This window comes from Caenorhabditis briggsae (genome assembly GCF_000004555.2).
Source record: "Caenorhabditis briggsae complete genome, chrX, whole genome shotgun sequence".
Classification (NCBI taxonomy): Eukaryota; Metazoa; Nematoda; class Chromadorea; order Rhabditida; family Rhabditidae; genus Caenorhabditis; species Caenorhabditis briggsae.
This window is the reverse complement of record NC_013491.2, coordinates 14732161-14759778: the sequence shown is the minus strand read 5'-3', so window position 1 is coordinate 14759778 and position 27618 is coordinate 14732161. Positions and strand designations below refer to the sequence as shown.

The 27618-nt window shown below is 38.0% G+C and overlaps 3 protein-coding genes across 3 annotated transcripts; all 3 read left to right on the top strand.

Moving 5' to 3' along the window:
* Positions 1-570: 570 nt before the first annotated feature.
* Cbr-ajm-1 lies at positions 571-15925 on the top strand (the record flags this gene model as incomplete). Its single annotated transcript, XM_002645236.1, has 20 exons — positions 571-865; positions 2793-2905; positions 6723-6896; positions 7459-7527; positions 8141-8248; positions 8330-9249; positions 9297-9479; positions 9527-10180; positions 10229-10299; positions 12398-12570; positions 12718-12840; positions 12987-13108; positions 13159-13576; positions 14554-14716; positions 14838-14943; positions 14992-15111; positions 15161-15280; positions 15328-15520; positions 15568-15704; positions 15751-15925. 20 exons carry the CDS (start codon positions 571-573, stop codon positions 15923-15925), a joined length of 4437 nt encoding a protein of 1478 aa, XP_002645282.1.
* A 1305-nt stretch (positions 15926-17230) lies between these two features.
* On the top strand, positions 17231-17506 carry CBG00186 (the record flags this gene model as incomplete). The annotated part of the gene is made up of 1 exon (XM_002645235.1): positions 17231-17506. One exon carries the CDS (start codon positions 17231-17233, stop codon positions 17504-17506), a length of 276 nt encoding a protein of 91 aa, XP_002645281.1.
* A 2304-nt stretch (positions 17507-19810) lies between these two features.
* Positions 19811-23976, top strand: CBG00185 (the record flags this gene model as incomplete). Its single annotated transcript, XM_045240161.1, has 7 exons — positions 19811-20313; positions 20502-20723; positions 20770-21196; positions 21254-21390; positions 21441-21831; positions 21877-22179; positions 23839-23976. The coding sequence occupies 7 exons, from the start codon at positions 19811-19813 to the stop codon at positions 23974-23976; spliced, it is 2121 nt and encodes a 706-aa protein (XP_045091495.1).
* Positions 23977-27618: the final 3642 nt, after the last annotated feature.

Sequence of the window (27618 nt, the reverse complement as noted above, 5' to 3'; positions counted from 1 at the left end):
AAACAGACCTAGATTGGAAACTTTGCGCTTACAGAATTTTTTATGAAATTCCTTGTTTTTCAGGAGGTGTTCTTCAGAAATCGGAAAATGGAAGAAAAACTAAAAATTTTCAAAAAGTTTTGTAATTGCAAAGTTTTCAATCGAGGTCTGTTTTACACCCTCCGAAGTGTCTAAAGTGATCAAAAACATCATAGCCGAGCTCCAGACTCGTGAAAATGATCAAAATAGCCGAAGATTAACTAAAATATGTATACTGGCTGGTACTGTTCATCATGTTTAGATCAGCATAGAAAATAAGATGTTTTCTCCGACACCATTAATTTGCAATTGTTTTGATTATCTTCGTCTACTACCAGGAGAAAAAACTTTCAACCTCCAGAAAAATCCTCAGAATAAAAAATTCTACAAAACGTATCATAAGCAAATTTTCGGATCATTAATCTCATCGCTCTCATGTCCTCTCTTTCTCCACTTTTCTCATATCCTCTAAAACTACCACACAAACACAAAAGAAGTAGAAAAAAATACATGAGATGAAATGCAAATTGTCTTTACAGAACCAAGGACGAAATGGATACAACGAGCGGTCGACCAAGATCCCCATTAGACCTTCCACCTCCACCACCATCCGCTGTTCTTCATCCAAATGCTCCTCCACCGCCACCACCGCCATTGAGTTCGACAGAAATTGTTGGTAACACAACTACCACAACCACAACTCACTATACTCCAAAAGCTTGGAACGATCCATCAGTGACAACAGCTCCAAAGATCCCAGTCTCTTCGTTGGTAGGAGCTGTGCCTCTTCCAAGCATTTTGACACAGAAAACTAGTTCGTCTTCTTACACAGCCCCATCCTATCCAGGCGAGTTACTTTTGAGAAAATATGAAGATAGAATAATTATTTTATTGTAATAATTTCGACTTCTCTATCTTGTCCCAAGCCAAATTCAATCTCACACCTTTCCACCTAAATCCTTCCTCAAATCCACTCAGCCTCATTTCACACTTGAGAACATGAAGAACCGTCCTAGTCTTCTTCTTCGTAAAAATGTGTAGAAATTGGATGATGGAAAACGGAGAAGTACCAAACAAAGGAAAACGAGGCAAAAAGGAGGATCGACCTTCATTCCGTCCAAACGATTTGACCGTTCGATAAGATGTTGTGTTAGGTGAAACGAATGCGATACCCTTTTTGCGTAGAATCCGGGCGAAATTCCGTCGGTATCTTCTGTCCCTCAATCCGTTTTTGCAACGTCCCACAGCTTCTGCTGGATGCTGGTAGCATCAGATTTCATTGTTGGTGAAGGTTTCATGTACCAATTGTTGGTTTTAGTGGCACACACACACATACACACACAAAAATCAAAGTCAACATGAAACCAAGATGCCAGTGTTCTCAGTTTACTAACTTTCTGCTTTTTGAGCTTTAGCTTGAGAAAACTTTTTTGAAAGATTTATTTGAAAAATCCCCTCAAGTTTAACTCTGTCCAAATTCATCTTAAATTTTTTTATGTTGGACGCAATTTTCGTATACGCTAGAATAGAAGGCTACCCTATCGAGCTTAATTATAAATGTCTTTAAAAGATTTCAGAAATCAGTCGACTAATGAAATGTTTGTTATAAGATCACTAGCATTTTATCAGTTGATTCATTTTTGATATCTCTTGAAGAAATATAAATAATTCAAATTAAAGTGCAAGTATAATGGGCCCTTTTATTAGAGAATGCAGGTTGATTTGTTGGAAAAGTTTAGCTACCCCACGTTTCAAAATGTAGGCGGATTTTTATGATTTTTTATGTCAAGTTTCCAGCTAACAAACATTTTTTACGACTGAAAATCAAACAAACGCCAGTTTTCTAGATTTCAGACTTTTTTTGAATTTTCATATTTCATAAATTTCTATTTCAATGTGCGATTCCCAATTACCGTATTTCCTCTAGCTGAACCATGAACTTCAAGCTCAAGATTCTCAGTTTCTTTGAAAAGCATTAAAAGTTAGTTAGCTGATAAAATATTGGGGGTAATGCGATAAGTAATTTATCAGTTGACAAAACTTTGATATCTCACACAAGAATTGAAATAATTGAGCTCAAAGTTGATTTTTTAGTGAGCACCTATCAGAGGAAATAAGGTGGTTTTTCTTAGAGGGACATTTCGCTTCGTTTTTCTGAAAATATGATAACCTTTACTGCAAAAACTAGATTAAATTCATATATCAATTTCCAACAACAAAACTTCACAACGGAAATTGTGAAAAACAAACACACACCGTAGATCTGAGGCGATACGCTGAAGAGCGACAGCTTGCGCTCTTTGATATTTGGTTACATCCTCTCGCCTCGATTTTCCATCATTGGGTTACCTATTATTATTATTCCGTTCCGCCTAACCGGCCCCGTCCGTTTCTTTTTTCATTACTGTTGTGTTAGTACTACGTTTTTCTTGTCATTTTTGATTTTTTCCATTCAGGAAACCGGAATTTTCTCTGATTTGAGGCAATTTTAGAAGCCATAGAAGCACTTTTCTAAGACTTCCCGTCAGTTCTATACACCTTTTTTCATTTTCTCATTTTATTTCGCAAGATAGTTTCTTTTTTCGTTTATCGAATTCCTTGACTCCAGTGACCAAAACCAACAAAACCGAAAGTGTAACGATTTTTCGGGAACCAATTACTATTGTTGTTTGAAATGTAGTTTTCTTGTTTTTTTTATTCATTCTTAGAAGTTCGCTTTCAAAAAAAGTTGCCGACTAAGAATTCCATTCCAAATTCCAATTTCTTTTTTTCAGCTTCTACAATGAGTGGTGTTCCAAGTGAAATCGCACCGCCTCCACCACCGCTAGTTCAGTCATCATCTTCAGCAGTCAGCTATCAACACCATCACACCTCTTCAATTCCAAAGGTGAGTAGGAGGGTTTAGTCATCCCTCAATATTCTACCAATGATATGGAAGTTATGATGTGTGTATCATCTAGTACAGTTCCGCTACCAGGTGACATGTAAAAAGCTAAACATTGAGTAGGAGGAGAAGTAGAAGAAGAATCGTTCCGTTTCGCACTCGAGAGAGTATTCTCAAAATATTTGCATATTTGGTTCCTTCTCCCTCTCTGTGTCTTTTGTCTCCCAGCTTTTTCCACTCCTCTACCGTTCTCCTTCGCAGCTCCATCACTCGAAACTTTTTTTGTGTACATTACATGGGCATCGGGGATCTTACGACCACCCGTATAGCGTTCTGTTTGCGGATGGATGTGATCTGATCACACACCGATGCTCTGTTTTTCGCCATGGCATCTTCTTCAGTTTTTCTCTTGGAATTCCAATTGCACTCAAAAATATCTTTTAGGAAAAACGCCGAAAACTGAACGAAAAAACATATTTCGCACGATTGATACAACACTGGTCATTAATATATGAAAATACGTGTTTTCAGTTGATTTTGACCGTTTTCAGAAATTTCGAGTTCGGCTGTCAAGTTTCTGCTCATTTGAAAATTCTGGAGGGTGTAAAATTGATATAGATTCAAAACTTTGAATTCACAGTTTTTGAAAACTTACTGTTTTTCAGCTATTCGCCCATTTCTGGAAGACACTTTTTTTAGCCCATTTTCGTACTGAAAAGTGAAAAAAATTTCCATCAGAAATCGCCGAATAGCTGAAAAATTAAGAATTTTCGAACTGTTCTGTAAATGCAAAGTTTCAATCTAGGTCTGTTTTATACTCTCCATTTTTTTCAAAGTTATCGGAAACTTGACATAATTAAAGCCTGAATTGTTGTTATCAATTTTGAATAAGGAAACTAGGATTGTGAAAAGCGAAACAAATGAAAATTTCGATAAAGAAGATGACAAAATTTCAATAGAGGGTTGGGAAGGCTTAATATTTTTCCGCTCGGGTCGGATAAACGCTTTGTTCATGATTGCCCGAAAGGCGCAGCACCCCCCACAGTGTTGTGTTTGTTGGTTGGCAACGTTTTCATTTTCACTATTTGGTCGGTCGCGGTGAAATCGAAACATTTTTCGATTTTTCGGATTATTGAAATTTCATATTTTCATGATTTGGGCTCTCATCTCTTGAAAAACTATCTTTATGAAAAGAGAAATTGAAAACTCTTGAGAAAATGTCTCTCTGAAATGCTTCTCCCTTTCTTTGAGATGTCACGAAAACACCAAAATCATGATGAATAGGTGGCAATTTTCTTCCCCTACCCTACTTCATCGGCTCGTTCGAACCTCAAAAGCTCGGCTTTTATGTATTTGTGCTCAATTCACCTTCCCCCCCCCCCCCCCCCTCAACTCCACAAACGCTCTCATTTTCTTTTGTTTGAAAACCAACCACCTGGCCCAAGACGTATATGAGAAACAATACTTTTAATGTACCTTAGAAAATATTCAATGTCTTTTCGCAAAAGATCTTGATCCGCTTTGGTGAGTAGGAGGCGGGGATCAGAGGGGTTTCTAAGCCGACGCGGGATTCATGAAACTTAGAATATGAGGTCTATCTTTTATGATTCCAGTCGTTAGGCTTTTATGAGACGATTGGTATAAGATCAATTGGTTTTGATATTTAGATTAGCCATGAATTCAGACAACTGGATCTTTTCAGACAAAAGATTTGGAATAAAAAATTTAAAGCTTTGAAACTCTTTTTTAGATTATTCAAGAGGAAGAGAGTATATAAATTTGAATCAAGCTATTCTAATTCTCATAAAAACAAAAAGGAAATGGCCACCTATCAACTTCTACCTGTTCATAATTTTCCATTTTTATTTACTCACCTTTTTGTTTTCGCGCACTCGCCAGCCATTCTGTCTCTATGTTTCTCAACCTTTTACAACCAAGCCCACCCGCCGCTGACCATTCCGTTCCCGCTCTTTCTATCTCTAACTCTCATATTCAGTTCCTCTCCTCTCATACAATGCATGCATCTTGTGCATAATTGCATAGAGGTTAGTTAGTGCGCGCCCCTCCGACGCAGACTGTCCGTTGCGCTCCGCGCGGAATTTTCTGCTGTGTCGTTTGCTGTCGCTTGCGTCCACTTTTCAATGTCTGTTTCTCCTTTACTTTCCAACAATAATAATACCACCTACTACGACCAAACCCTTCCGTCACCTTTAGGCAGCACTACTAGTATAGGGCGCCTAGAGACCGAACGTCTGTTGTATACGCCAAGGTCGGCCATCACGGACGTTTTTGGAACCTTTGAGAATTTCATTTTTCACCATATTTAGTGTTTTGAATTTATCCTAGATCTAGTGTTTAGCTGAAATATGCATATTTCTACTAATCAGAGAGTGTTTTCAGTTTTTATAATTATGTATGCATTTTAAGTCCTCTTGAGTGGGTTCTGATGTTTCTAAAAGTTTAAGAAAAATCATTCTGCCACAAAACTCGCTTCTATACTTCCGATAGGTTTTTTTTTATTTTTCTTCTTCTTCCTCTTGTCTTAAAAATAATCCGTCTTCCATTCCACCACACTATTCACTACTCCCTTTGACATAAATCGTTCGTCTCCCAAAACGACTTCCCATAAAACAAGATCCGTTACATCCGCGATATACACGGGGAATAAAACCATGAAGGAGAACACCAAAAAAAAGAGTGACCACTTCTTTTGCCACTCGCTCGCTCCTCATAAGAATTCGTGAACTAGTAATCCTTCTCCTTCTCCGGGATGTTCCAGGGGAAGTTTATTGTGCTTTTATGTTGTCTTTTCAAAAGATGACGACACAAAAATTAGCAAGCAGCAAGAAAAAAAAAATTCTTACCGACGTAGGAGGTAAACAAAAAGCACAGTCTGCTCTCTGGCAACATCATGTTTACTTTTTGCTCGTCCCTCTCTCTCTCTTTCGTCTCAACACCTTGTTATTATCAACCAACTGGACCGGAGATGGACACGCTGCATCGTCCCCGGCTTAACAATACTTATCTCATTTTCCGTCCTTGCCAGCAGACACGGCAGAACTCATCTTCCTTCTCCTCTTCTTCCTCTTCTTATTGAGATTCTCTAGTTTTTCGAATGTCGCCTATCAAAATTCAGCACCCGGTAATATACATAATTAAAAGTTCATTAATGATACGCCCCCTGTTTCCTTTTGATCAAACAGATCGACCAAACCCAACCCAGTTTTTTCTAGCGTCCTCTAATTTCCAGTTCAACGATTATTTCCGTTTAGTCCCACTAATTATTTTTGTGTCATTTCAATGTCTTCTGACTGCCATTTCTTATTCCACATACAGTGCTGGCAATAAATACATGACAAACGTGGTTTCCAGTTGATTTTGACCATTTTCAAAAGTCTAGAGCTCAACAGTCAAGTGTCCGATCACTTTAAAAATATTGGAGGCTATGGAAACTCTGCCACAGAACTTTTTGAACATTCCTAGTTTTTCAGTTATTCGCCCATTTCTGAAAGCGACCTCTTTTTCTGTTTTCGAACTGAAAACAATCAGAAAAGTGCCCTTCAGAAATCGGCAAATAATAAAAAATTGGAATTTTCAAAAAAAAATCTCTGAATACAAAATATTCAATATAAGTCTGTTTTACATTCTCCAAATTTTTCAAAGTAATCGGAAACTTGACAGACGAGTTTCAGACTTCGGAAAATGGTCAAAATCAACTGAAAAAACACTTTTTTAAATATGTTTATGGCCATTACATACCATACTTTCACTGTACAAACCAAACTTCCTTTTTTCAAAATTTCAAATAATCAATTTTCAGTCGATCAGCTCGTCCCGCGAAGATCTTCTCTCCGAGCACGCGACGTCCCGTTCGACAGTGCGCGAGATTCCGGTGCACCGGGCACCATCCACGGCACCATCGCACAGCAGCGTCTTCGATTATCGCATGATGCCGACCACAACTACCACTTATCATCATGTCGAGACACCATCGGTAAGTCAGAAGCTCGAAAAATTGATCGTACCAGTTTCCTGGCTGCCTACAGTCTACATAATCTTTAAAACACCTTTTCCGCTTTTTCTTAACACCAACTGCAAGATACTCTGTGTACAAACTTGTACCAGTGAAGAGGAAGCGAGAAAAGTAACTACAAGTTTGTCTTACGGGGTTGCCTCTAGCAAAACCTGGGCTTGGAAATCTAGTTTTTGCATCGAAACAGTGGTAACATCAACAAACTGTAAGACAACACATCATTTTCCTCGTTTACCCTCTATTTCCTCCTCCCAACAAAAAGTTTTGGTCACCAGACCGACCTCTTGACATTCATCACTTCCCGCCCAGTTCAATCTATTTTGATTCTACACATTCTTCATTTCCGATCTAGCAGGTTTCTGAAAAGAACGCTTTTTTTTTCTAACTTCGAGCTCAATTGTGCACATGACATTGAGCACACAGTGCCAACACCTCATATCATAAAAAACGTTGTGTGTACATACTCACATTACCTGACACTGTTCACTTTCTATATTTTTCTTCATTCAAACTTTCTTTGCAGGACGAATACTACCGACGAGAAGTCATGACGAGAACAATTATCACCAGAAGTACAGAAGCGTTGTCTCAGGTAAGAAGAAAAGAAAATTGTTGAATTATTCATTTCGAAAGTTGACTCTTTGCTCTATGAATCTTGAAACATTCGATACTGTTTACAACAAACAAAACTTCGCGCATCCCATGTGACATTCCAATAGTTATCCTTGGTCCACTATATCTGGAGACTCCATCTATGACTGCGTGAGAGAAAAAGATAGAAAACAATATCTGAGAGAGAGAGAGAGAAGGAACAGAAACTGGTCTTTCTTTATTTTATTACAAAAATGCCCTCCTTCGGTGTATTTTTATTATTTTTATTGAAATCAATAAAAATAAGAGAAAAATGTATACCACACATACATTTTTCTTCCCCTCCATTCACGCTTTTTATTCTTCAAAAAATATACGAAAATATAAGACTAGGTAGCTCAGAGGCATATTGATTTTGTTTGGCCCCGGTGCGTTGTTCCGTTGATAATTCATTTTCGGCATTTTCTCTTTTACGCTGTTTGCTCCGCTTCCTAACATCGAGAGCAAGAGAAAGAGTAAGCATACTATTTTGAAACTTCTTGTTTGCTTAGTACTGACTCATCGAAATACGCATCTTTTATTTTTTTTTTCAAAACTCCAATGATCAGTTTCAGACACCTCTTGGAAGACCAACATCACCTCTGGAGAGATATCTTCCGTACACCACAACGACCACCAGTGGAGACGGCAGAACTCGTGAGGAGAAAACTGTTGATTATAAGGTAAGGGCATTTGACGATACCCCCACCATCTGATAACTGATGATAAGAAGATCGTATAATTATATTGCTTTGGTATTGCAGGTCACCTATCATCGCGATATTGAAGAGGAGGAACGACGTATCAGAGAGGACCAGGCCCGTCGTCTACAAGAGGAACAAGATCGTCGTGCACGTGAAGAAGAGGCTCGAAGACTTCTTGAACAGAGAACTCGTGAAGAAATGCAACGTCTTCGTGAGCACCAAAGTCTATCGGAAAGAGCTCTCGCTGATAGAGAGCGCGCCGATAAGGATCGCCTAGAGAAGGAACGTCAACAACGTCAACAGCAAGAGATGCTCCGTCGTGCTGAATGGGAACGTCTCGAAGAACAACGTCTCGGAGCTGAAGAAGCTGAGCTTGCACGTCGTCGTGCTCTCGAGAAAGAAAGATTGGAACGAGAGAAAGCTGAAGAGGAGAGAAGAGCCATGGAACGCCTTCAAAGAGAAAAGGAGCGTCTCGAGAGAGAACGTCTTGAAGCTGAGCGTCGCGAGAAGGAAAGACTCGAGAAGGAAAGAATCGAACGAGAGAGAATAGAACGTGAAAGAATCGAAATCGAACGCATCGAGAGAATCAAAAAGGAGAGAATCGAGCGAGAACGTCGTGAACGTGAAAAGGAAAAAGAGGAGGAGGAACGTCTTCTCAAAGAACGTCTTGAATTGGAACGAATAGAGCGCGAGCGTCGCGAGCTGGAACTTCGAGAGCGTCAAGAACTTGAGATTCAACGTCGTGAAGCTGAAGATCGTGAACGTCAACGTCTCGAAGACGAAGCTCGCGAAATGCGCCGTCGTGAAGATGAACGTCGTGAAGCTGAGCTTGTAGCCGATGTACAAAGACAAGCCGAGGAGCGTGAACGTCTTCGCAAACGTCAAGAACGTGAAGAACAGGAACGCCTAGAGCGTATCCGTCTTGAACAACAGAGAATTGACATGGAAAGAGCCGATGCTGAGAGAAGAGAGCGTGAAAGGTGAGGACTGCAATTTTTCGAAGTATTCTGATAATTTTGCATTACAGAAAAGAAGAGGAGCGCCGTGAATTCGAGCTTGTGGAGGCTGCAAAAAGAAAGAAGGAAGCTCGTGATCGTGCTCGTCTCGAAGAAATGGAGAACGAACGTCAGCGTGAAGAAGAAGAACGTCGTGATAGAGAAAGACGTGAGCAGGAGCGTCGTAATGCTGCAGAAAGAGAACGCAAGAGGAGGTACGTGTTTCCATATCTTTTTGTCTTTAATTATTGAATTGTTTCAGACAAGAAGAGGAGGAAGAAATCGCACGGCTTAACGATCTCCAACGTGCCGCCGCTGCTCGTGCTGCTCAACGTAACGCTGAAATCGAACGTCAACGTGAACGTGATGAGTTGGATCGCAGAGCTCGTGAACTCTCAGAGCTTGAGATGCGCGAAAAGGATCGTCGTGACCGTGAACGTGCAATAGAAGAAGCTCAAATTGCTGATCTTCGTGACCGTGAACGCCGCAACCAGCAAATTCGTGAAAACGAGAGAAGAGAAGCTGCCGAGCGTGAAGCCAGCCGTCGTTTGGATGATAGAAGATCTCGTGACAAGTTGGATCATCTGGTCCGTGAAAGAACTGAGAAAGAAAAGTTCGAGAGTGAGAAGAGACGACTTCTCGCTGAGAAGGAGGCAATGAACAAGAAGAAGCATCATTTGTTGAGCAGTGAGACCTTGGCCAAGCTCACCCAGCCAATGTACTACACCACCACTCGCGAACCAGAAGTCACCACCAAAGTCGAAAGACAAGTCATCGAGCGTGTTGATCGCAACGTCTGGGTTGAGGACTTGCCATATCCATCAAGCCAAAGTGCCATCGGATACTTGGACAACGATGAGAACAGCCGTGACCGTATGTACAACCCAAACGACTTGAACAGAAATGGATCTAGCAGGTATTAAAGGAAAAATTGAGATATTTCAAATTGTAATGTTAATTTCAGAAGCCGATACCAACGCGCCAAAACCGAGAAGGCTCGTCGCGACTTCTACAGCTCATCGCAGGATTCCGCAGGTCTGGCATGAAAAACAGAAACTCGAACAGTTTCCTGTGTAATATGAACATTTTTTACTTTTTGCTCTCTGAAAACTCGCTAGACACCGATTACACCGTTTAGTCGCCTGTTTTGTCGTCCGTTTTTTTACACTTCTATATTTAACGTCGAAAAAACATATATATCCGAACCCTTCCCTCTTATTTTCCAATTATTTTCCTCTGTGTCATTTCGGATTCATTTTTCGTACTGTTTTTTTTCAATTTCTTATTTGCTCTGCTCCGAATCATTTCGCGTTTCCCACCTTTCTTCCAAGCCCCCAGTGTTATGTTTCATGTAAAAAAAAACTCAAAATTTCGAAAATCACCTTTTTTCTTACCGTAATACGAATACTAACAACTGCACGTTTTATTTTCCTTTTCTAACTCACTTCTAATAATTGTATTGAATGACATTGAGAGAAATTCTATTCGCATGACTTTATTTTCTCAGTTTTTTCTTTCTGTTGCTAACGCGCCTGAGTTGTCCGTGTCCTCTCAAGACTTTCTGTTTCGTCCTGAGCATGTTCTCACCTTATCACTGATCAGAAAAAAACGAATGTTTCTGAAAACATCAAGAAATCATGGGAAAAAGTCGTTCGAACTTTACAATTCAATTCACGCAATCACATACACAATACAAGAGGAAAAAAGTACACACGTTTCTTTTTTCAAACTTTTTCTTTCAAAACAATCCAGAAATAATCAGGTGTTGTCTATTCTATCCTTTACAAAAATAGCAGCTTTTCATTTAATCCGAAAAAATACAACTTTCAAGTGAAAAATCTCTCCCTTCAAGCCAGTTCTTTTTTGTTTTTTCCTCTCCTCCCACTTTTAAGCAGCAAAAGGTCTTCCCTTCTAGATTCTGATTCAGCATCATCCTTTTGAATTTAGTTTCATTTAGTCAAAATTCTTTCCCAAGAAACCCTTATTATCCTAGAAGAGTGTGCGCTTGCCTGCGTGAGAGTGTGTGTGCCTTCTGTTTTTCTCAATTCTTTCTATTTTTCTATCACACTGCCTATTTCAATTTTGAAAATTCGATATCAGAATATCGAATAATCAACAGTTATCATCAACATTCTACTACACCCCCAAAAAATCCATTCACCTGAATTCTTTTCATTTCTATGTATTATCTGTCCTGATGATATTATCCTGATGATATTGGCTCATGTCCCCCTCCCACACATTTTGTCAACTGTATTCTTGTATCGATAAAAATTTTTACCATTATTCCCTGGCACACCAAAAAAAATTGCACAAAAAAAAGGTGAAAAAATGAAATTACAAGAAATGTAACGTTGTGAATAGTGTTGAAAATTGTAAAGTTGGAATGACTGGGAACGTGGTTTCATTGTGTTTTGCAGATACATTTCAGGGCATGCTGGTATCTCTTGCATGCATCAAAAAACGGATTATAAAATATTGACGACTGTAATATCCGGAGTGATAGAGCATAATTAGAAATCAGAGAATTTTCAAAATTCTCAGAAATTCGGAAAAAAATGAGCTTGAAAAAAAACTTCAAAATATTGAAAAATTGCACAAAAACCGTAAAAAGCAATTTTTGGAACGCCCTGAAATGTCGTAAATTTAAATTTTTTGTAAAAAAAAATGTGATTCCAGAAAACCGGGAATTTTTGACAATATAACAAAACCGCCGTAAATGATTTGATAGAACGTCATCATTGATTTTCAATTCAAGATCAATTATCTCAATTTTTGTGAGATATATAAAAAATGCAAACTACAATAATGTTGGTGATATTATGACAAGTATTCTTACAGATGAAAAATGTTAATATACGTTAGAGTAATTGAGATAACTGATCTCAATTGTAGCATTCTATTAAAGCGTTTACAGTAGGCAAAATACCGTCCTACCTCTAATACGATAGCCTCAAACCTTCAAATTCAAACCAATTATTCAGCTCTTTGATTTCAAAATAACACTTTTAAAAAATAGGCGAATCTTGATTGTTAGCAGCATTTCTATTACAAGTTTTACAGAAAAAATACAGGACAAAAATAGAAAATCAAACCATCAAATATATGTTATTTTCCAACTGAATTCTTTCAGATCCAGTGTCTGACCGCTTCCGCAAATCCATTGATGATCTGACCACTCGCTCTCGCCCAGAATACCGCGGACCACTTCTCCAAAAATTCCATGAATCTGAGTTCCGCACCACTGCTCTAAATGAAACCGACGGCCTGCCATATCGCAGAATGGGACCAAGTCCATATGAACAGGTTTGTCGTGTTCTGTCATTTAACAAAACGTTCTTTTCACATTAACAATATTCCTGGGTGAACTTCCCTGAAATCCTAACTGTCTTTTTCCCTTTCCCTAAACGCTTTTTTATCACTCTGCTAAGCTTTGAATTTTGCAATATGTAGCCGTTTGCGAAGCTTCTGGAAGAGACTGAACGTCGATACGCTCAATACAATAGCCGTGCCAGCAATCCCTCGATTTATCAATCCAGCCGTTATTATTATCAGGATAGGCATGGTCAGCCAAAGGTTGGTTTTTGCCTGTTGTTGCTTATTCTTGGCTAGTTTCTCACGGGTTTGGGTCCTCCCTACTCAGAATTGTATCGTTTGATGATGAATTTAAAAAGATTATAAATATTTCATGTATGTTGAGTCAAAATAAGGAAGTTTTCCAGCACACGGAGGTCAATACACGTGCAGAATCGGTAGTCGCTTATGAGAGAGATAGCCGTCGTGAGAGTCCAGCGGATCAAGCACATATCAGAAGTCGTTCAGCTGATTATCTCATGGATAGAAGGTAAGAAGTATTCAAATTATCGGAGAATTCTCATAACATTTTTTTTTCAGAATCCGTGAAGAGACCGAGGTTCCAGAGAATCAACTCCAGAAGACTCGTACAGATGCACTTGATCAATCACCACGGGAATCTCGCATCTCGGAATACGAAATGCGTTTCCGTAAATCTACAGAAAAGCTTACTGTACCAGACTGGTACCGTGAGAACAAGCCACAGAGTACCACCCAAACCACTACTTATCGGTACACCAGTGGAGCTGAGCCAATCACTACAACTACAACCACCACATCCACAGTGAATGAACCACGACAAGTACAGTATGCCCCACCAGTTCCACCACAACCAGCTGTTGTTGGCAACATTGGACTGCCACGTGGCATGTTCGACAGATACAAGGACGATATTGAGGAGCTCCGTCGTTCCCGTTCTTCTCTACACCAAACTAGCCAGGAGCCATCGAACCGACAGGTTGTTGCATTATAAATCACTATCCATTTGCATTTATCCCCTATTCCTCTTGCATTTTCCTATGTTTTTCCTTCTGTTTTCTATGAAAAAGAGTCCAGTCATATCCCCCAGCTCAAAAAACACAATTCACTTTTTCCCCTCTGCCTTTACTCCTTCGCTTTCAATTCTCACCGATTTTTCCCAAGCATGATTTGTCTTGTATCTTACCCAAAACTTCTAAAAACCAATGCATTACCTTTCCCCCATGTTTTTTATCCCTAAATACGCATTTTTTTCATTTTTATAAGGAGCCCTAATCAGACGAGAAATGGCCATCAATTTGTGATGTTTTTACACGTATTGAATAAATATGGATAAACTTTGAAGCTTATGATTTGGATTGTAGAAATGCATGTTTTGGCTTATTTTCTCCTTTGTTGGAAAATAGATTTTTGATTTACAGTACCGGTCAATAAGATACACAAAAACTTATTTTCCAGTTGATTTTTGGCAATTTTCAAGAATCTCAAATTTGGCTGTCATGTTCCTAATCATTTTGAAAATTATTGAGGATGTAAAATAGACCTAGGTTGATAACTTTGCAATCACAGAATTTTTGAAAGTTCCCTGTTTTTTTTAGCTATTTGCTAATCACTGAAATACATTTCTTTTTGAACCTTTTTATTGAAAACATGAAAAAAACAGGCGAAACTAGGAAATTTCGAAAATTTTGTGAATGTTAAGTTTTCAATCTAGTTCTGTTTAACACCTTTCAAATTTTCAAAAATGAACGAAAACTTGACAGCTGAGCTTCACATTCCCGAAAATGGACAAATACCCGAACATCAACCGAAAAAATACATGTTTGTCAATTTTATTGACCGGTACTGTACGTGAAAACAGTTGAAGTTTAGCAACATTTCAATCCTTCTATTCTCTCCCGACCTTCACCTCAAAAAGTGGTTTCTATTCTGTAAACTTTTTTTCAATTGTTATAGGGATCAACGTTGAGTGTCGGTGGTACTGTTTCCGACCAAGGACATGCGCTTCCAGGCTACACAGTGTCGGAAGTGCCGAATGCGTGGAACTTACAGACCAGCCGTACGTCTCGTGTTGTCGAGGTTGCCGACACCTTCGTTGGCACTTCTTCTCATGAATACGGTATGCATTTTTGGCACTCCTATTGTTTGCAATGCACTTGCAAGTGCAAATAATATAGGAGAAATAGATAATCGATGATACTTTTGATCTTATAAACTCTGATTATTTCCTATTTTTTCAGGAAACTTCACTAACCGATACGGAGGTCGTGTGACAATCGAAGAAGTTCTAGACTCCATTTTCCAGAAAGTGGCTCCAACTGATCCAAGAAGATACGCAGCTCGGAGGTACACTTTTTCGAATAACCAAGTTTATGAATAAATAAACATTTTCAGCTACCCTCAAGCTGACGAATTATTCCAAGGATACTCGGATGGACCAGGGATTTACACAAATAACTACAGCGTGATGCGACAAGTGTTAAAGTCTCCAGAAAGAGCTGAGCACATTCTACAGTAAGCATCTCCTCACAGTTGATAGAATCCAACATAATATTATTTTCAGAAACGAAGAGTTGTTCGTCAGATGCACAGAATGTCATAGAACTCGAGAACTTTCTGCAGCTCGACTTTTCTTCGTGTCCTGCAAACATTGCTATACCTACTATTGCTCCAGAGAGTGCAGGTATAAAATCATAAATTTAAAAACCTGTTGTATCAATAACATTTCAGACACAACAATTGGCCGAGCCACTCTGGAAGATGCTCATTTGCTCGAATTAACACATTATGCAAAGATGTTATCATGAAAGTGCGCGAGGATGAGCTAGCTCAAGGATATATGTCGAAAGTTGCCAGAGAGGGATTCTCTGTCAATGGAAGAGGAAGTGTGAATATTCGATTGTCATCTCCACAACTCGCACAGGTTGGTACTAACTCTTGAAGTCTCTGGATTACTGTAATTGAGTTCAGGCATATGTGAGCAATGGCTGGAAAGCGCTCTCCGCCTTACCAATAACCCAACTTCTCTATTACTACACTGTTAATGATTTAATAGCTGAAAGGAAAGAACCATCTTTGATTGCTCTCTGCAAGAGATATGAACCAAGGTAGAGTTAGACTGCACACATCTAAATTTATCTGCAATAATTTCAGGGAGAAATTCATTTTGTCTGTTTCCATCATCGCTGATATCGAGCACTGCCCAACTACACCTCCACCGGAGACTCGCGAACTGTCTGCAGTCCAATTTTCTTCTCCACGATCCCGATACGAGGCCATTCAGAATCAAGATGGTCCATACTTCTCAGAAGTCGCTCACAACGTTTAGAATCTAATTATGTTATTATGAATCAATTTATATTGGTTTTTCATTTCACAGCCATGGCCCAATCGCTTTTCGCTTTCATTTTTCACAAATAGTTGCTCTAAATTTTGCCATGTAATTGACTGCTTCTCATTTTATTATATATTTTGAAAACTATAAAATCTTTCAATGTTGAATAAAAGTGATCCATCTAAATTGATTGTAGTTTTCAGGTTCGATGAGAAATTTTTATTGCTATTTTTATCAAGGGATATGTATTTGTGCTCCGCGAGTCTTCCTAAAAAAAAGTCTCAATACTCTGGAGTTTATTATACAAAATGAGCTTTTGATGGCCGCTACCGAACTTTTGGGGTTAAAGTATTCCATTGGAATATAATTGTTTGATATTGTGGCAAAAAAAGCTGAAGAACAAATCTTATCAACTTTGAGACTAGTACATTTCCGACTAATTTTTTAAAGGTGACTAGTTTTCCAATTACTCAATTCCTTTCATGAAAGCTTAAAATTTTTCAATATGACTCAGAATTTTTGAGGGGTTTCTGATCAGGCTCAAACTGCGCTTTCATATTTATTGCGAAACAGTTTTGTTGATATTAAAAAATCAAATCTTTTTAAAAACACTACTTTGTTGTCACTGAACAAAAAAGCCGAGGTCTAATTAAGACGATTGGTCTCAAACGTGTAGCCTCGCCCCTTCTCCCATGCACCCATCCATTCTATCACAGCCCGATCTTTTGATTATGTTCATATTTGAAACTTCGAGAACGTTCATATTCCTAGAACATAATGTTCAATAGATGGAGAGATTCCAACAAAAAAAAATCAAAACCCAACACTGAACTTTTCAGACCATGTGCTCATGAACTAATTTTCAGTTTATAAGCATCGAAGATATTTTCGAGATAGGATGGACTCAAAAGTTAGACATAGATAGAAAGAAAGATATCATGGAAGGAGATAACTTGAAATCTATCTACACGGTATTATCTATTTTCTCGTTTTAACTTAAAACGGTTTAGGTGGATAGAAGTCGACTGTTGTATTAAATTTCCTCGAGAATCTGATGATAACACCATATTTCCCTACATGGCTCATTATTGTCATCATTCTGACTCTGATAGTGAGAATATCAGCTAGATCTTTAGATATCTCTTCTTATACGCTGACAATTTTTATTTATAGCTATCAATTTCATGTGCTGAGATTTGTTTTGTCATTATCATCATTTTCTGGAAGGGGCGGGGCATAGAGTGATATATAAGAAACAGTTTTCTCGAAGTCAGCAGTCAGGTTACTGATCCTCTCGTTATGAGCTCTCAATTCACTCCAATTGCTACTGACAGTGTTCCTGACACGACTATTCCATACTCATACTTTGACACTAATTCTTGGAATTCGGAAAATCACAACTCTAATTATTTGAATACTCAATCCACTGACTACTCCGACTACACCTTATATTCTAACTACTACGCTTATTATTATGCTCAATTCTTCCAAAGATTGAGTTCAAATGTTTCTATTCCCTCTCCAACTCGAATTCCTCAACCAGTGACTGACACTATGTTCCCACCGCTTAACTGATATTTCAATACCACGACTCCTAACTCTAGCTCACCAAGTACCAGCTCCGCAGGCTCCATTTCCAACAACTTTCGATGTGCCGATTCAATTGACGAAAACATCAACTGCTGCATCAAAATCTCGCCTAGAATCCAAAACTCATCAATGCACTAATTGTTTCGTCACTAAAACCTGTCAATGGAGAAACATCACATCCAGTGGTGGGATCTTGTGCACTGCATGTTTCACCTACCGAAGAAAGTACAAGAAAAACCGCCCAACTAAAGCAATTGAAAGATATATGCGTTTTTTGGTCCAATTTATTTGAATAAAACTTACACTATCCAAAGATTTTTGTTTCTACCCAAAATGACTAGGGAATTTCACGAACAGGAAAATAATATTGCTCTCATTATCAACAAGTTGTACTCTACATGTTTTACTGGTTAGTTTCTGTTTTCAGATTACAAAATAAAACAGAAACAAAGCTGTCAGAAACGGACAACTTTGATTTGATGTTGTTAAAAACCATTTTGATCAAGTTTTGTAAATAGCTGAAGCTAATTCGACTGTTTTCCGATACGTTATGACGTCTTGTTTTGTTTACCAAACTTTTGCCCCACCCTGAACGGTTGTAAACCATATGTTTATCAGTTCCTTAACTTTTGGAGAACAATCGAAGGGACAAAAACAAGACGAATTCGACTTTTTATCAGATAAAGCATATAATTATTCTGAAAGCGCAATAAAAAATTTATAATACTCACATAATCTCGAATTTTCAAAGTTTCAGTATCAGAGTAAGAGTATTGTATGTGGGGGACAAAACGACAAAACCGTAATGAGAGAGAGGGGAATATATGATCAAGGGTCGAAACATGGGACCTCTCCTCTGCGATAGACCTAGATTTCATCCCTTTGAAATCTGCAAAACTTTTTTTTTCGGTTGAATTTATTTTACTTTTACTTTAACTGTGTGTCTCCTAAACACATGAACATTTGTTATCCTTTTTTTATTGTCAGAGTGAGCAACTTCTTTGTTAATTGCCTTTCTATGTTTCTCTTTTTTTATATGTCGCCAAGCAACCAAATCACCAAGGAGTTCTGCCGGAGAGAACTTCAGCTCACAACTTCACATTCATTTCTTTTGAGCAACAATTTTTCCAATAAAACAGTTTTCGAATAAAACGGCTCTAACGGTGAAAGCTATTTTAAAATTGCGCCTTTTCCAATTCCCCTCTCTCTTCACTCTGTCTATCTTCTTCATTGTATTGTTTTTCAAACAACCTTTTTCATTGAGAAATTCTTTCTGAATGATGAAATAGAATGGATTTGCTTAGACATAGCAATATTCATTCGTAAATTGTTTTTGATATGTTTTCATGTTTCATTTGACCACAAACACGTGTCTAGACTTCTCTATGACTCACTTATTGTTCGATTGTTCTTCCTAATCGAATATTTATTTCTTTATCAGCACATCATCTTACAATGCCATCCTCACCTATCTCTTGTTAAATGTGCGCCTGTTTTGCCTCTCAGGAAATTCTCTTTTCTCTCTCTCCCTCTTTTTTCCACCGGTCGATAGTTGCGCTCACGGCCTCTACCACACAAAAACACAAACAACCCAACGTGGACCGCGGCCTCGCAACGCTCACTTCATCCCGTCACTTCTCTAACCGCCTCATCATTTCCTACACTCTCTCACTCTTTCTTTTTGTCGCTCAACTGCGTCTCTTTCTCTGATTAACAGTGAGAATGGCATACTCTCACTAGAAGAGACGCTCATAGGGCCCATATCGGTTTTGGAAGCTTTGCTCTTTTTTCTTCTCCTTTTTTTGGACTGTTTTGGTTAGAATATCTTCTGCAAGGCTTGAAAAAGCTATTTTCGTTTTTTTCATGGTGTCTAACACTGTTTTGTTATACCGCTAATCCTCTCGATTCCAAAAACATTATTTCTTTCAGGTAATTGTTAAATTGGAATTGACCGAGTCACACATCTTTGTCCAGGATCCGTGATTGTCAAACCGTCGTCGTTAGAAACTAGTGAGTTATAAAAATCTAAAACTTTTCAAAATTACCAACTGATTACGTTGTAAAGGTGAACTGGGGACAAGAAACTCGCAAGCGCTTCAAAAACTAAAAATCTTACAAAATATGGCGGTAAATGTTTAATTTAACAGCATCGAAAGCTCCCATTATATTAAAAAAAATGTGGAAAAATGTATTGCTTAAAAACTTATACGTACTTAAAATAAACGCCGATGTTAATTTCATATTCATGAACTAAAACTAATTATTCAACATTTTTAGAAGTCCAGGAAAATGGATGAAGTTCATCGCGATCGACTCAGACGTCGTTATCGTCTCAGAAGACTCAGAAGAGGTGAAGGAAGGGCAAATGAAGGACAAGCAGATCCACAGGATCCACTAGCTGAAAATCCAGAAGAAGGAAATCCAGCGGCTGGTGATGCTCCGCCACGGCAAATAAGACCACGTCGCGTTCACCCACGAAGGAATTGGCAAGACGAAGTGTGGCAGATTTTTCCGGAAGACGGGGATATGGATGATGGGGATAGGCAGGATGACGATGCATTGCAATTAATGGAAAGAATGAATGGAGATGTACATCGCCCATTCTTGCCCCGTGAAGAAAACCACCGTCAGGAACCTCCTCAAAATGGTCTAGAACAACTAGAGGAACAGTTAGAGAGACGTCGTTCACATCGTCCACATGAACTGCCATTTCCGTTTATCACACGTGGCGAATTTAATATTAGCCGATCAATGATCAAAGAATGCTCGAAACCATGGAATAACATCAGCTGGTGAGTTGATATTCTGAGCTAAGCGAAAAATGATCTCCGAAGATAATTGGAAAGAAGGAAAATAATTTCAGGTTTTAAAAAATCGGAACATTTTCTCCTAAATTTTGAAAAAAATTCACTACCGAAAATTTTCCGCTCAATGTCAAATCTGATTCGGAGTGACTTCCCAAATTTTGAAATAATTTCAGGACCATCAAATACGAAGCGAAAGTTGTGGATAGCAATTGTCATTACGGGCGATTCTTTGTTACTTTCAGCGGAATGGGCGAAAATGCTTACAAAATTATCACAAGCCTTAAAATCACCAAAGTGACAGTTAACACGTCGGATCATATTGAGCAAACACTGATTTTTGACAAGAACCATAGAACACTGATGTTCCCAGATATAATGCTCACGTCTCAGAGCAGGTAACCCTTTTAAATCTGCAAAAATAAAACAAAAAAGTCATTTCAGAGTTGACCATGTAATGAATAGTCCACATTTAAATATGATATTTACTATTCATCATGCCGAAAAAGTAGATGAGTTCACCTACGACGGCCAATCTTGGCCGATGAGTGATAAATGGGTCAATTACCTAGATAAATGCGCAGTAAGAATGAACACTAACCAACTCCACGTTCACAATCCCCATCTCGACTTGCTGCTAGGTGATTTGAAGATCGGAATACTATCGCAAAACGAAGCTAAAGCATTTTACGAGTTTGCCGGTTTCCTCTGCCACCGCTGGTACATCGGCACTGAGAAACTTCACGATATCCTTGTGAATGGATTCAAATTGGGCTTTACTGAGAAATGGGATCTTCTCGATACTCCGGATTCTGGCATCGATTTCAATGCGAAGGCTTTATTGCCATTTTATCACGATTTTTTGGAGGAGGTACGTAGACGCTATTGATTTTTATGCCGAATAAAAAAATACAATTTTTGGTTTGAGGAGCCGAAACAGCAAATTGGTTTTGAAACAAATTCGCCCAGCGGGGTTTGTCAAATTTTTGAACTGCGCATGAATCCGAAAGAAGTTCATTGTCGTACTCAAGTAGAGACCATGCGTTTTGCAAGAGAACATCGAGGGTAAGAAATTAGAAATGTTGAATAGCCACATCCCTGATCCAAGGTTTCAGACAGTTCACGTTTTACTTCGAGGACACCCCTAAAGGTACTCTTCTGATGATGGGAGCAGTTTTCAAACTCGATGGTCGTCAAAACGCAAAAATGAAGATCACTCTGTTTGAGCATGGTGTCAAAAAAGCAGTAAACACATCATACCGCATCATCCATGAGCAACAACGAACCTATGGAACGGTTGTTGCCCACCTGTCCGAAGAGCAACTGACAATACTTGCAAAGAATAAGTTGAGTGTCGGAATCCAACTTCATTTCCATCACACGGACGCCAACTTCATACACACATTCAGACATGAAGCGGATTTCTCCTCTCCTTACATGATGCCGGGTCCTTGCAATGGATGGATTGAATGCAATGATGGCAAGAAGATTGGAGTGAACAAAGAGGTAAAATCTGCCATCTCTGTACAAATCAAAATGTTTTCGTTTCAGTTTGTTTCCAAGCATAGCTACCAACTCAATACTTTATTCAATAACAATATGTTTGCCGATTGTGGATTGAGCACCATTAAAGTGAACGAAGCATCTGACATAGTACTATATTGCCTAGAAATCATGTATCACAAGAGTCTCGCTATCAATTTCAATAACTTCAAGAGGATCCTTGACTTGGCGGGATACTGGTTGTCGGACACAATCAAGCGATATATTGAAATGGCTGTTGTTCACACTGACAAGATTGATCCAGCTGATAAACTTGAGTTGGGCATTTTTTATGATTTGGATATGATCAAGGTTAGTTGAGATGTTTAAGAGATTATGAGATGCTAAAAATTAATGTGAGGCTTCGTGAAAAGGCTCACATTTGCTTGAAAAAAAGGAGCATCCTCTAGTGTGGCCAAGAGCTGGCTGCTAAATAAAATGCTGTACGCCGCTTGAAATAGTAACCACTGATCTATTAGGTTGGAAGGAAAGTAACTGTCCATTTTTTAATTCGTGAATAACAAAAAAACAAAATTATCCAAGATTGACAGTATTTATCGTTGTGGTCCACATGCTGACAACATTCAGGTATCTTGTCAATACCATCCCTCCAAAAGCCTGCTGGCCGCGACTCAAAGTATTTTTTTTTCAGTCCGGGTTTTATCTCATCTACAGTGTTGAACTATTTCCATCCAGATGACGTTGCATACCAACTAATAAATAACAATGAAAAGGCCAATTCAGGGGTTTGAGGGGATGTAAAGACAAACCGTCCAGCTAAAGCGGCCCAGGTCTTACTTGACTTTCCGTGAAACATGGATCACGCGTTTTTTAAGGAAAGTCAATTCAGTCCGAAGCTGCTTTGGATGACCGGCTCTCCATATTCTTTGAACTCCAGACTTGACCCTTTCATTATTGGTTACTCGGAGATATGCAATGTCATCTGGAGAGAAAATAATTTTACACTAACGGCGCTGAAGGTATGAATTGATTCGCGGCCAACCTGGCTTTTGGAGGGATGGTATTCACAAGTTACCTGAATGTTGTCAGCATGTCGTAGACAGGCCTGTGCGGCAACAAAATTTTTTCGGCAATTCGGCAACTCGGCAATTTGCCGAATACTTTTCGGCAACGTTCGGCAACTCGGCAATTGCAGAAAAAAATTTCGGCAATTTCGGCAATTTTCGGCAACAAAAGTTTTGCGTCTTTTTTTAGTAAAATCGTAACTCGCCTGAAAATGCTTCTATCAGGCTCAGAACTACAGAAAATGTGTTTCATACGTTCCTTAAAAAAGTAATTACAAATATTGGCAATTCAAGACCACATTTTTTATGCAAACTATTTTTTTAGCAATAGAGGGTATTCCAATGGTTGAAAGTATTTGCTCCGATTGTGAGGTTTGAAAATAGTGCGCTCAACTTGTTAGGCAACTCACGACACACGTTCCCTAGAGATTTGAGACAGATTGATAATTTTTTTGATGAGTTGTGACTCATGATATCTATTTTTATCCTATGCTCACAAATTTGAAGTTCATTTTTAGATCCGATGCAAGTATTTTTGATGATTATTAGCTAAAAAATTGTGAAAATCTCTAAATTCAAAAAAATTTTAGTTGCCGAAATTGGCGAAATTTTTTTGCCGAAATCAGCAACGGCAATTCGGCAACTTTTTCTTTTTGAAAAAAATCGCAAAAAAAAAAGTTAAAAACCTAGGAACGTTCAAACACTATTTCGCAGTATTCAACCTAGGCCTGTTATACACCATCCAAAATTTTCAAAACGATCTAAAACTTGACAGTCGAACTCCACACTTCTGAGAATGGTTAAAAAATGAAACGAAACCAACTAAAACACTTTTTCACATGTTTTTCACTGTATTTATATTTTGAAAAACTGAAAACACCGCTGATTCTTAAAACGCATTCTCAATCAAAATACAATTATTTTTCCTTTTTTTTCCTTTTTTTAGTACGTCGCCCGTCACCCTGAGTACGCCTCTAGTTTCAACCTCAACATATCTGAAGAGGAAAGAGCTTGTGTAGCCATTCCAGCTGGGAACGAACTCGACGGAGGACCGCTCGGCAGACAACCAGTGGAGAATCTTTAAGAAAATAATCTTCTTGCTCCTCAATCAATAATTTTGTTCAAACGAATTGTCATTTCAATTTATTTCATTTTCTCATACACTCTTAAATCACCGCTGTACATTTAAAGCTTTCCAGTTCTACTACACTTATTTGCCTTCACTTTATTTTTCTATACCTGTAGTTAAGAATGCTCAACAGTCCCCTTACAAACCAAACAAAATCATCGTGTATCTTCACTTATTTTGTTATTATTTCTTTGTTTCTCCCTCATTCATAACTTTCCCTGTTTTTTTGACCAATGGGTATAACTTCTATAATGACCTTCCTAACCATGAAAGAATAATCTCCTTTTCCTGAGCACAGAATTTTTTCCGTTCTAATTCCCATTCATTTCATTCCTTCTCGGTGTTTCAGGAAAAATGTATTTTCGATATTAAGTCTTGGTTTAAGTATTGTACAAGTTAGAAATAAATGCTTTTTGGGAAGCACTTTTTGTTTCAAAAAGAATAGAGTTTTAAGATAATAACAATCAGAACATGGAAGCAGTTCATTTATCAAACCACAATGTTTCCTGATTGCTTCCCGGTTAGGGCAAAGCTCAGAAAAAAAAACCACGAAATAATGGATTTCATTGTGCCGAATGAACTGGACATCATTGAGCACTCACTGTTTTCAAATTTCAAACTTTATGGGATCACACTTCATGTGTTTGACATACATATATCCTGGTCATGACCACCTACACAGTTTTTTTCATCTCCCGTATGTTCCTCTCGAAACAACTCAAATTCGCGACATTTTCCAAGTTCGAAAAAGTTGTCCTCTCGAAATTTATGATGTTGAGTTAGATGAAGTGCTGCTCAGACACAGGAAGCATTAATGCCCGCGGGGCTCGTTTGGTGGCAATTCCCTCAAAAAAATCGAAAAAAAGACAGATAAAAACATCCCGAAATTTAGACATCAAATTTTTGAGAGCGCGAATCAATCCCCCGCACTTTGTAACCGATGTTCAAACTTGTTTTGTGCCTTACAGTTTTTGCCGGAGTAATTATCTACGTAGTTGAGAGTGTCATCAAAAATACAGTCACACTTTTTGTTAAAGTGGCTAACATTTGCACAAAAAACTGGCCTCAATCTTTGCTTCGATTTCGTGTTTTGTTGTTTTGAACTTCTGATTTCCTGGAACAAATTTGGAAACCAACTAAAAATAAATAGCTTTTGAATGGTGTGAAAAGAAATGAAATTATCGTCAAAACCACTGATACCGTGTCAAATAAATTAATTGTTTTGATATAAAACTAGAGAAAAAGTATGGAACTTTTGAAACAACTTCAAAACTCTGAGAATTTTATCACGTTTCAGCTTTGAAAATGCAAACGCAACTTTTCTTGCATATGAGTCAAACGTTGTTTTGGGCATTTTTCAAAAATCTGTTACAGAATCCTGTTTTCATAGTTTGAAATTTCATACAGTAACTTTCTGAAGAGATATATCATGCTCAAGAGAAGATTGGAAAACGTATTTCAGAACTTCATTTTGATAGGATATGCATGTGTTTTGCAATTAGACAAAAAGTAAAAAAAGTCAAAATTAGAACTGAAAAAAAGTTTTATCACTTCAAAACCGTTCATTTCGCTTTTTTGGATTTTCACAAAGTTATCGATTACAAAATCGAAACTCTAATTTTGTTAATTACACTCTAAAATTTTCATAATAAGCTAAAATGTTTGGACCACTTTCTCAGGATTTCAAAATTAATTACCTTCCAGTGAAACGTTCATGATAAGATATTGCTTGTCCGGTACTGTATTGAACTTTTATTTAAGTTCTGAATAGTTTTACACAAAACAAAGATTTAGTATTAGTATTTGTCCAAACAATATTTCCTTTTTTTAATGAGGATTAAATTTCAGAAAAACTTAAGGATTTAACTTGAGGAATTTAAGGATTTTGATCAGGAAACGTTCAAAAATGTTTACTGTAGCTATTCGAAAAAAGATAACTGTCAAAAGAAAATATTGAAAGATTTCCTGTTTCAGTGTACGATTCAACAAGATTACCCGTGTAAAGTTCTTTCAAATGTACAGCAGCTTTGTACAATACTTCCTAAGATATTGCTACTGTAGATGGTGATGTCTATACTGTAGATTTTTTAAATTCAGATTTACAGTATCCCTTATTTTTAGAAGAATTTTGGGAACAAACATTTCTTCAGTTACTGCTAAACGATGTTACCGTATCACTGTCATCATCATGAATTCCCACCGCAAACATATATGATTCTGTGGTTTACATGTTATATCATAGATTCGCAGTTTCAGTCTTTCCTTAAGACATCCTACGTCTTCTACACCTAATTATCATTAGATGATTCATTTCACATTTCTGTTTTTCGTATTTTTTCTTCTTCATATTATTCATATGGACTTGTCTCGCCGAAAAATATTCGACATGGCCGGGCTCATTCCCTTTATCTTTTTCCCTCGACTTTCTTCGTGACTATGTGTGAAACGACAGCTAATTTCTCGGGTTTTTTGCCTCTCTTCTTTCCTTCACATTTCCATCCATCTCGCTTCTTTTTTTCCTCGTCTTCTCAATCGGAAGACGTTTTCCGGTGTGCACATTATGTTTCTTGACTGTGTGTCAAACGAGAGGGCACACAGTCATGCGATAAATGTTCCTAGTTAGGCACAGTTGACGCATCTCTCCGCCCACTTTTTCTTGTCTTTCTTCAAACTCTTCGCAATCGGAGAAGAGACAAGCAAAAAACATTTGTTGTGTGTTTCGTATCGGCGAAGTGTGAGTCGCATTTCAGACGGAGACTACTGTCGGTCACGCAAACTCAGATATTCCGCCGCTGACGGCATTCGTCAAAAACTCGGAGTGTTCCCAATCAGACAATTACTTCCCGTCTGCTTGAGTACGAGAGAGGCTTCGCGAACATATTTTTCAAAAGTTGGCCGTCGTCATCTATACCTACAGTACCAAGTGAGTCCTCATCGGCTTTTCTAACTTCGCTAAGAATCATAAATTGCATCCTTATTCGCATTGTTTTTGGGTTAATTTATGGCATCCGAATATTGGAATTCATTTTCTACCGTAACCCAGGTTTCCAATCTAATTAAGTTTTGAAAACAATATAAACATTTTATTGTTTTCGTTGGAAACGGCATTTTTAAAACAGTGATGAATGAAGGATCAGATACCGTAAACACTCCTCATAGAAGACCATGTTATACCTGCAGTTTGAGCTAAATTATCTCGCTTTCTATAAGCGATATCAAAACCAAGTTAGAAAAAATGTCAATCATATTATGACAAACATTTTATTAGTTAACAGATTTTTGATATATTTTGTAGAAGTTTAGATATTTGAGCTCAAATAGAAAATGTAAGGTGGTTCTATTAGAGTGTTCACGGTATTTAACTAAAAAATCTATGAATTAGTTGTCGTTGGTATTTTTGTAAAACAACACATATTATTAAAGATTGATCATTGACTCAGAGTGATTGTGAAAAAGTGCATATTGACCGTTTCCGTAAAGAAAGAGACAACCTTATCTGTCGGTTCGGTCTGAAAGCCTTTAAGATTATGTATCTCAGTGTCTGAGAATGATATCAAGAAGTGGCTAACTGATAAATTATTTTTGACATTATGATAA